Raw genomic sequence first — 10,691 nt, forward strand, 5'->3', positions numbered from 1 at the left:
CCTCCTGAGAATCGTAGGTCCTTGTCCTAGGCTGTACTGACCTGATGCAGGGGCCTAAGGTAGCCTGGGAATCAGTCCCAGCCCTGCCACTGGCCCCCTGTGTAACCCAGAGTAAACTGTTTATTTACCTTTTCTGGATTTTAGAGCTCATCCCCAAAATAGATTGCAGGGTATGTAAAACTCTCTGATAAGACTTTTCCTTTCATCCCTTTTTCCTACCCCTGGGCCCCATCAAAGGCCCAGCAATAGTTATGGTATCATAGGATTTAGAGTTAGAAAGGCCTTAGAGAATATCTGGGCCAGAGATTCTTAATTTGAGATGTAAATTCAGGGCATAAACTTGGATGGGAAAAAATTTATGTCCATATTAAAAATATATATATGTATATATGTATGTATATGTGTATATATATATATAATATATATACACATATACATATATATCATTCTGAGTAGGGGTTGAGAGGTTTCACCAGACTGCCATAGGAATCCATGATGCAAAAAAAGGTTAAGAACCCTTCAATCTAGGCCAACATTCTAATTTTGCAGATGAAGAAACTGAAGCCAGGGGAGGGAAAATGACTTAACCAGTGCCCAGCACAGTGTCTGGCATATAGTAGGCATTTAATAAATGCTTGTTGATTGTAGCAAAACCAGGATTTCAAACTAAAAGAGACTTTTGAAGCCATCTTCCGGGCTATATCTGGGTGGCCTGTTCTAGGTCATAGGCCTCAGGAATAGAAAATACCTCAAGTACATTGCTTTCTTTCCTTTTGTTCAACAATATATATAGTATTGTACTATATAAAAGTATACATGTGGTATATGAATGTAATGGAATACTATTGTGCTATAAGAAATGATGAGCAGAGTTCAGAAAAATCTGGAAAGACTTGTATGGTCTGATGCTGAGTGAAGTGAGAAGAACCAGGAGAATGTTGTACACAGTAACAGCCATGATGTGAGATGACTAATATTGATAAACTTAAATCTTCCCAGCAATACAAGGATCTAAGACATCTCCAAAGGCCTCATTCTGGAAAATGTTATCCACATCCAAAGAAAGAACTATGGAGTTTGAATGAAGATCAAAGCATACTATTTGCTATTTTCTTCTCTCTTCTGTTGAGTTTTGTTTCCTCTTTCTGGTGGTTCCTCCTATTGGTTCTAATTTTTACTTACGACATCACTAATCTGAAAATATGTTTAATAACAATGTATATATATAGCCTGTATCAGGTTGTGCTCCATCTTGAGGAGGAAGGGGGAGAAAAATTTTAAACTCAAAAGCATGTGGAAGTGATTGTTGATAAATCAAAATAAATTAATAAAAATAAATAAAAGTATACATGGGCAGCTGGGTGGTGCAGTGGATAGAGCTCCAGCCTTGGAGTCAGGAGGATCTGAGCTCAAATCCAGCCTCAGACACATAACACTTACTAGCTGAGCGACCCTGGGCAAGTCACTTAACCCCATTGCCTAACAAAAATCAATAAATAAAAAATAAAAGTATACAGCATATAAAAACAGCATTGATACTTTTTGTTTGCTATTGATATCACTGTATCCCTCTCTAATCCCTCCCAAGATAGCCATTTCTTACGATGCAAAATAAAAACGATGGAAAAATAAATGTAATCAAATCAACCAACAAATCTACCAAGTCTGACAATAGATGTGACATTCCACTCCTGTGGTCCCTCACCTCTGCATAGGAGGTATTTTCTGCTCTCTCTTCTCTGGGGCCAGCCTCTGTCATTTTCAGTTCGTGTCACTTTTTATCCAGGACAGCAGTTTCTAAGATGGTAGTGAGTGAGGGCAGGGGTGCATTCCTTATAGTGGGCAGATTGTCTAACCTTCGCTGGGACTCAGTTTCCTCATCTGTAAAGTGAGAGATTTGACTCTCTTGACCTTTGAGGGCCCTCCTAGCATGAAATCTATGCCACTGCTGCTTTCCCTGGCCATTCCTACTCTAGGAAAAGCACTGCAAGCTTGCTAGATCAGAATCCACAGCACTGTTTCCCTCAGCCTCAGTATTGCCTCTGGGAGAATTATCCTGAGACAATTAATAATAACAGCTAATGTTTACTTAATACTTTAAGGTGTGCAAAATGCTTTCTGGGTATCACCTCATTTAATCCTCAAGAGGACCCTGGAAAGTAGGTGATAGTATTCCCATTTTACAGATGAGGAAACTGAGGCACAAAGCTAGTAAGTGTCTGAGGCAGGATTTGAACTCAAGTCTTTTTAGCTCCAAGACTAATACTCTATCCAGGGATGGAGAACATGTGGCTTCAAGGCCACATGTGGCCCTCTAGGTCCTCAAGTGCGGTGCTCTCACTGAATCCAGACTTCACAGAACAAATTCCCTTTTGTTCCCACGCTTGAGGACCTAGAGGGTCACATGTGGCCCCAGGGCAGCAGGTTCCCAACCCTGCATCATCTAGCTGCCCCTGATACCATTATGAGAGGAAACCATTTAATCTAGCAAATGTGATCTTGGCCCACAGTGAGACACACTCAGGCCTATCTATATGGAGCTGCATCCACCTGGGTGCCTGAAAGCTTCTCTTAAGGGTTATAACTGTAATAACTCACATATAGCACCATCAGGTTTCCAAAGCACTTTCCTCAAGACAGTCTTGGAGGTAGAAAGTGTAAGAAATGTCATCACTGTTTGATAAGAAATTGAAACTTCAGGAAATAGTATCTAGAGACTTAAGGACCTGGCCCTGCCACTTAACTAGCCATATGACTTTGAGCAAGTCATTTCCACCCCCCCTCTCTGTGCCTCAGTTTCCCCATCTGTCATAAGATTATAGGGTCTAAATCTAGAGCTCAAAGTTCCCTTAGGGGACATCTAACCCAGAACTCTCATGAGACCATTGAGGCCCAGGTAGATTCATTGCCATACCTAGGGTCCCACAGGGGGTGGCTAAGCTGGGATTTGAACCCAGGTCCTTTGACTTCAAACCCAGTGCTTTTTCCTTAATACCACAATGCCTTCTAATAAAGAAATTGGATTAGTGGGTCCCTCTGGCCTCTTTTAGCTCTGTTTACATTATGATTTTAGAATAAGTAAACATTGTAATGCCCTGCCCTATAAATTGCCCCAGAGAATTTACAGCTGAACAGTGCGTCCACATTTCCCAGAAATGACATTTGTTTTGTAATCCACTGTTACCACTTCTCGCCACTGAGCCCAAACCCAGCTCTCAGAAGCATGGATTCGACTTTCCCAATATAATAGAAATCATTCATTGAATTGGTCAGTGGTTAGGAAGAGAAGTGGGACCCTGTAGAAAGTACATAGAACTGAAATTTGAATCCAAGATCTCCCTCCCTCTTTCACTTTCTATTTTAACATAGGGTCCCAGGATCCTAGATTAAGACCTGGAAGACATCTAGAGGCCACCCAGTACAATACCCTTGTTTTACAGATGGGGAAACTGAGGCCCAATCAAACATTTAATCAACAAGCATTTGTTGAGTGCTAATTTTGTGCCAGGCATCCTACTAAACATTGAGGATAAGAAGAAAAAGCAGAAAAAGGCCCTGCCCTCAAGGAGATTACATTCAAATGTGGGAGTCACATGAATAGGTACATGCAGGATATACAGAAGAAGTGGAAGGTAATAATAGAAAGGAAGGCTGATGGGGAGGAGGGGACCATCGAGGTCCTTAGCTGAGAGGATGGGGGAGGGATATGCCAGGGGAAGTTTGAGGAAGGAAAAAGGTTTGGAAGAGTCAATGTTGAAAATAGGAAAGAAAATTAATTAAGGAGGAATAGAAAGATTGCCTTACTTCAATGAGGGCCTAGCTGAGATTCAATAACATAAATTTGTAGTGGATTCAGTCATCTTGGTTTTGTGACTTTCTCCAACTCTATTCAGCAGTACACAGTGTAGAAACAAAAGAGGAATATGGTGGGAGTAATCCTGGTTTGAGTTTTGGGAAGACATGATGAGCAATTAATAAGAAAAGAGGGCAAGGCATTGAAATTGGGAAAGGAAGTGGGGTGATGGCCTGGGAAAGCAGTCATCAACACAGTGAGGACAGAGAATAAGGGTCACAAAATTTAGGGAGGAATGCAATGATAAAAGATCATGATTGGATAAAGGCATTTTGGAGTTCAGAGGATCATAGGTTTAGAACCGGAAAAGTCACTGATTCTAACTCTTCCATTTTATAAGACTGGAAAGATAAAAAGAGGCGAGGTTCTGAAGGGTTTTCACAGCCAAATAGGATTTCATATTTTATTCTGGTGGTAGAAAGGAGGCACTGGAATTTATTGAATGGGGGTTGGGGATGGAAGAGGAAGCCACCTTGGTGGTCACTAGAAGTAGAACCTGGTCAGATCTGCACTCTAGGAGGCTTAGTATGGCATCTGAGTGGAGGACAAACTGGATCAAGGAGAGGTTGGAGGTAGAGAGATCCACCAACAGCCTATTTCCATAGTCCAGAAGTGAAGTGATGAGGGCCTGTATCAAGATGGCGGCAGTGTCAGAGGAGAGGAGGCATTTACAAGAGATGTTAATGAAGGTCGAGTTGACAAACCATAGAATTGCCAACTGATTGGCTATGGAACATGAGAGAGAGTAAGGTACTAGTAAGGACACCTACATTGTGAGCCTGGGTAACTGGGAGGAGGATGGTGTCCAAACACAGGGAGTAAGTGTCTGAGCCAGGAGTCCAACCCAGATATTCTACAACACACAGACACTCACACATGTTTGAACAGGGAAATAGAACACTTGGAAGTGATGACAATATCAAGGCTGTGGCCATCCTTGTATGTAGCTGAGGTGGAGTAGAGAAGTAATGGGAGATGAGAGTTGAGTAGTTGATGAAATGGGAAGTTAGAGTATTTGAGGGAACATCAACACGTATGTTGAAGTCCCCATATATGAGGGCAAGAGTTGGGATGGAAAGGGAGACTGTGAACAGGGCACCAAATCATTGAGAAAGATGGAGAGTGCCCTGAGGTTGAATAGATAACAGCTGTTAGATTATGACTTGGGCAATAAGTTTGGATCCTGTGAAGGTCAAACAAGGGAAGTCTACCTCATAATGGTGGTAGGCAGCTAGGTGGTGCAGTGGATACTAAGCTCCCTGACCCTGATTGTCATTTAACCTCTTTCTGCCTCGGTTTCCTCATCTGTAAAATGAGGATACTAAGATCACCCATATCCCAGGGTTGTTGTAAGGATAAAATGAGATAATAAACCTTAAGCCTTTGTAAACCTTAAAGCACTATTTAAGTGCTAGTTACTGTTTTTATTATTATTTATACTGGTAGAGGGTCACTAGGTGGAGCAGTGGGTAGGCACTGGACCTGGAATCAGAAAAACTTAGGGAGAGGAAAAAAAAAAAAAGAAAAAAAGAAATTTACATGATAACTTTATTAAATATTTAAAAGGAATAGCAAGTTGTACATAATAGATTTGTAGTTTCATGTACAATCATCTTTTTTATTACAGTATGTTATGGAAATGCTTATTTTATTAAAAATAAAATAAATAAATGTGAAAAAATTCAGGCTCAGACACTTACTAGCTGTGTGACTCTGGGCAAGTCACTTCGCCCTGTTTGCCTCAGTTTCCTCATCTGTAAAATGAGGTGGAGAAAGAAATGGCAAATTGCTCCAATATCTTTGCCAAGAAAATCCCAAATAGGGTCATGAAGAGTCAGACATGACTGAACAATAGTACCACTGGCAGAGGGAAAGCCTGGAAGTGGTGATGGGAAAGCCCAAAACTGGGGTGTCAGACAACCTTTTCTAACCCTACAGGGAGCCCAAAGTTGGCCCGTCCACAGAATGTGATGATGCTTTCCCGCAACTTCAAGGTGTACCTGACATGGCGCCCAGGACCCAACTATCCCCTCAACGTGACTTATGTGGTTAAGTATCAGAGGTAGGTGGAGGCTTCAGGCTTGAGGGAGGGGAGATGGAGAAGAGGGTTGGAGGGGGGACAGGGACCAGGGGAGTTATGGAAGGTGTATGGAGAGACTACAGGGGGAGGCCAAGGCTGACTGAGGCCTACAGCATCACTGGGCTAGTTGCTTCAATTCATTTCAAGTTAACAAATACTAATATTAAGTATTAAGTAAAATCCAGTCTTCCACTAGATGATTTGGGGATGGGGAAAGAGAGGAGGATACACACCCTTGCTCTCAAGAAGTTCATAGAATTAGGGCCATAGATTCCGCATTGGTAGAGGCCATTCAGTTCAACCCTCTAATTTTACATACGAGGAAACTGAGTCTAGAAGGTGAGAAGGTTGAGTAATTTCCCTAGGCTCACACAACTAGTAAGTGCCTCGAGCCAGAATTTGAGCTCAAGTCTTCTTGACTCCAAGGCCATCACTGTTAACCCACGACTCTATCTAGCAACCTACATAAAGTAGACCTCAGGCAGAGGATTGTGAAAGACCTGGAGGCCAGTCAACAAGTCAGTCAACAAACCTTTATTATCCACTTTGTGCCAGGCACTAGACTAAATGCTGGAATGGGCCCTACAAGGATTGGTTGGAAAAAATGGCGTGCTTAGGTGAGAGAAGATAAGACTTGAAGGTGCAGGATGGCTGACTTCAAGTATGTAGAGGTGGTCACATGGCAAAGCTTGGTTCTATTTGGTCCCAGAGAGCTAAACTAGGGGAGAATGGGGTGATAGGGACAATTATAAAGAAGGGGACTTCAATTCAATGCAAGGAAGATCATCCTAAGGACTGGCAGCGTGTCAGAGTCCGAGGTCTTGGGTTCAAATCCTACCTTGGATGCTTACTACCCTTTATGATGCCTGGCAAGCTGCTCCCCCTTTTGGACCTATTAAAGGAAGGAGTGGGGCTAGATAATTGCTGAGGTCCCTAGTTTTGTAATCTAATCATGAAAGTGGAATGGGCTGGCCCGTGATCCAATCCAACAGGATTCAAGTGATGAGCACTCTGTCATGGAGGCCTCCAATCAGAGGCTAGGCTGGATGGTCTCAGATCCTCTCCACTTCTGACTTCCTGTGCTTCTGGGAGTCCCCCAAGGAGACTGAGCTGGGCCATGAATGATAATAACAGCTCACATTCCTAGAGTCCTTGTCTTCACAGCAATCTGTCAAGGCCGGTAGTGCAGGTATCATTATTTGTGGGAAACTGAGTCCCAGAGATGTTCTCTGGCTTAAAGGAGTTCCTTGGTGGCCCATAAGTGATTATTGGGGGAGGGGTCCTAGTTGTAACCCAGGAAATTACCCATCATAGACACCAGGAGTTGGGGGGGGAGAAGAGAAGGTAGCCACATACCCCCACGGCCCCTATTAGCTGCCTCTTATGCCTGTGTTACCCTGGCAAGTCGCTTAACCTCTCTGTTCCTCAGTTTCCTCTTCTGTAAAATGAACATGTTGGACTTGCTGGTCTCCCAGTTCTAGAGCTGTCATCCTACAATGTATCCTCTGCTCTTTCCTCAGCTTTGAAAATGAGCGCTGGAGGAAGGTCAAACATTGTATGGGGATTACCATGGAGGAGTGTGATCTCACCTGCCTGGAGAATCAGGGTCTACACATCAAATACAAGGGGCGAGTTCAGGCAGTGGCCCCTGGGACCTACTCCCTGTGGGCAGAATCCCCCAGGTACATGGATTATCTCTTTGACGGTAAGTTTCTGTTTCTCTTCCTCTTCATGGGGGTTCCGGTAGGGGGCAAGAAAGAAAGGGGGAAATGGTGGTGCCCGTTACTGTCAAAAATATTCCATAATTAAAAAATCATAGATAAATACTATAGAATAGTATTGATATTTAAGAGGTAGTGTGATGTCATGGCTACAGTGCTAAGAATTGGGAAGACCGGATTTCAAATCCCACTGTTGATTGTGTAGCTATGGACAAATCATTCAGTCTCCCCCTCGGATAACTCTAAAATGATAGATTATAGGCTGCTTGCAGTCTATTAGCAAAAGGAACTTGTATTCCAGCAGTCTCAGAGGCTGTCAACACACTAATGCTCTCCACAGGGATAATAGCATAATGTGTCTTCAATTGCCATGATTATTTCTTCACAAGCCAGATGGTGGCAGGGTCCTCAAATGTCCATTTGCATGGCTCTCATATACTATAATTCCTATCCTCCTCCTTCCTTCCTGTTGTCCAAATGGGTTCTCTTCCAAATTTCCCTATTTCTGGCCAGTTACCCAAGTTCAAAACCTCAGAGCCATATCCAACTTTTTCTCATTTGTCATCCCCAATACAGAATCAGTTACCAAGCTTTGTTGAGACTGGTCAGTCCATGAGTGAACAAGCATTTCTACTAGTGTCAGGCACTATGCTAAGGACCAAGGGTACAAAAAAGGGCAAAAATAGTCTTTTCCCTCAGGGAACTCACATTCTAATTGGAGAGATAACAAGATAAGCAGAAAAGATAAAAGGTAATTGGAAAGGGGAGGCATTAGCAGCTGATGGGAAGGCGGGAGACCCAGAAAGGGTTTCTGCAGAAGGTGGGGATTAAACTGTGTGGTCCAGCAAAACAAATTCTTCCCATGGTTTTTTACAATAATACCTATCTCTTATTCTGTACCCTGAATCTATTACCCCTCTGTCCAGGGGTAGGTAGTGTGTTTCATCAACAATCTTTTGGAATCATGGGTGGCCATTGTCTTGGTTGAAGTCGTTACAAATGCTTTCCTTCCTCACCCCTGCCTCCCACAATTCCTAACTCCCTTCGAGTCTCATCTGAGGTCACCTCCTACAAGAAGCCTTCCTTTCTTGATTTCCATCTGACATCCCTCCACCCCTTCCACCCTATCCTCTCCCTTCAGAAAATCAAACCCAGGTCCACCAACCTCAAATCCAGGGGCTTTTTTCTAGCTGCATGTTAACAAGTCTTCTAAGGCTGAGGGTTGAAATAGGAGGCAGAGAAGTCATAGATACTTCCTGACATAGACTCTTTTACAGAGCCTTGCAGAGGGTGGAAGATTCTGTGTTTCTAGCCTAGGTAAGGAGCTATCCTCCCTAGAGGCAGGGAGACAGATAAGATAACCTGGGAAGAGCCCTCCACTATTCTCTATCCCTACTGACTGACCTGCTCTGTACCTGACAGTGGAACCAGCCCCACCCAATCTGACCTGGATACGGAACAAGGAGACCTTAAGCATCAATGCCACCTATGAGTTGCCCCACTGTGTAAGCTTGATGTACCTGAAATACGAGGTAGAATTCTGGAAGGAGGGGAGCCCAAACAAGGTAAGGAACACAGATCAGCACTTTCCCTCCTGCACACCCTGCCCACCCCCCAGGGTCTTCTACATGCCCCTCACTCCCTGCCAAACCATTCTCTGTCTCATTCTCTTTATTTTAGCCAGTGGTAAAGCCTAATACCTTTATTTTTTAAATTATTGATATATTTTGAGGTTTTTTTTACATCACCTTCATTTCTAAATACATCCCTCCTCCCTCTGCTGGCAAGAGAGCCATACCGTGTAATAAAGAATAAAAAAAGACAGAGAGAAAAGCAGGTTTTTGCAAAACTCCCTAACACTTCAGCTGAGTCTAACAGTAGTATGCAACATTCTGGGCCCATAGCCCTCCGCCTTTGCTATATCATCATCATCTATATTATGTGCCCCCTTCACTGCGTGTGATTCCCAAGGTTCTGACCTGGACCTTCTTCCCAGTTCTTTCTACCCTCTCTCTGTGACTTCATCAGCTCCCATGGATTTAACTATAATTCCTATGCTGATGATCCCTAGATCAAAATATCTAACCTGTATCTCTCTATCTCTTCCCCTGACTTCATTCCCATATCACCAGCTGCCCATTCGCCATTTTGAAGTGGTTATCCCATAGGCCTCTCAGACTAAACTGGTCCATAATGGAATGCACTTCAACTCAAACCAGGTGCCCTTCTAAAATGTCAAGAGAAGTCAGTCCCACTGCAATCATTCTGGATTGCCCTTCTTTTTTCTCCTGGACAGACCCGGTCCCAGGCCACACTCCATGGGACAGAGGTGAAGATCCCTCTCTCCCCAGCTTCTACCGGGTGCTACTGCTTGAGTGCACGGACGATCTATTTATTAATCATCCCCAAGTACAGCAAGTTCTCCCAACCAATCTGTTTCCTGCTGGAGACTCCAGGTGAGACCTAAAAGGAGAGGACTATGGGATGGGGCCAGGTGGGACCAAAGAGGAAGATCTTCCCGCAAGTCTCTTGGTATACCCAAAGGACAGAGGGCTCCCATTTTTTTCTCTCCCCAGGAACCCAGCAGAGGATGCTGGTCTTGATGCTGTTTCTTCTGCCTATTTTCACTCTGCCCTGGATGTTCTGCCTGAAGAACATCTATTTCCAGCAGGCAAAGATGCCTCAGAGCCTGGTATGTCAAAGATGGTTGGAGGAGAGGAGGGAACTCGTAGCTGCATTGGTGCAGTCCTCACTAGCCGGGCAAGACTCATACACAGTGAGAGGGACTGACTAGCCATGTCATAATGAGGAGCATCAGGAAGGCCCGAAATATGTCACTCACCTCTTGTCAAGCTGCCTGAAATTCCACTATTTTGAGGCATCATTTTAGTAGGGTTTTAAAAGTCACACAATCACTATTACATTTCCAAATAACCTAGAGTGTCAGAGATGGGTGAGGTGGAACATAAAATGTGAGAGCTAGGAGAGCCCTTAGAACACCGAATGTCAGAGCTGGGAGGGCCCTTAGAACACAGAA

At 43.7% G+C, this 10,691-nt stretch overlaps 1 protein-coding gene across 3 annotated transcripts in view; it reads left to right on the plus strand.

Annotated features, from left to right (window-relative positions):
- The window catches only part of IFNLR1 (interferon lambda receptor 1), a 15,647-nt gene that overhangs the window by 1,899 nt on the left and 3,057 nt on the right, over positions 1-10,691 (plus strand). The window contains exons 2-6 of one of the 3 annotated variants that reach the window (XM_027841341.1): positions 5,792-5,915; positions 7,454-7,638; positions 9,077-9,219; positions 9,951-10,110; positions 10,231-10,346. In XM_027841341.1, coding sequence (XP_027697142.1) covers positions 5,792-5,915; positions 7,454-7,638; positions 9,077-9,219; positions 9,951-10,110; positions 10,231-10,346 — 728 coding nt within the window. Of the gene's footprint in view, positions 1-5,791; positions 5,916-6,523; positions 6,595-7,453; positions 7,639-9,076; positions 9,220-9,950; positions 10,111-10,230; positions 10,347-10,691 lie in introns of those variants that run through there. The other 2 variants (XM_027841343.1, XM_027841342.1) reach the window with 2 other exon arrangements.

Source organism: Vombatus ursinus, unplaced genomic scaffold, assembly GCF_900497805.2.
Source record: "Vombatus ursinus unplaced genomic scaffold, bare-nosed wombat genome assembly UNPS02014859.1, whole genome shotgun sequence".
NCBI classification, from domain to species: domain Eukaryota; kingdom Metazoa; phylum Chordata; class Mammalia; order Diprotodontia; family Vombatidae; genus Vombatus; species Vombatus ursinus.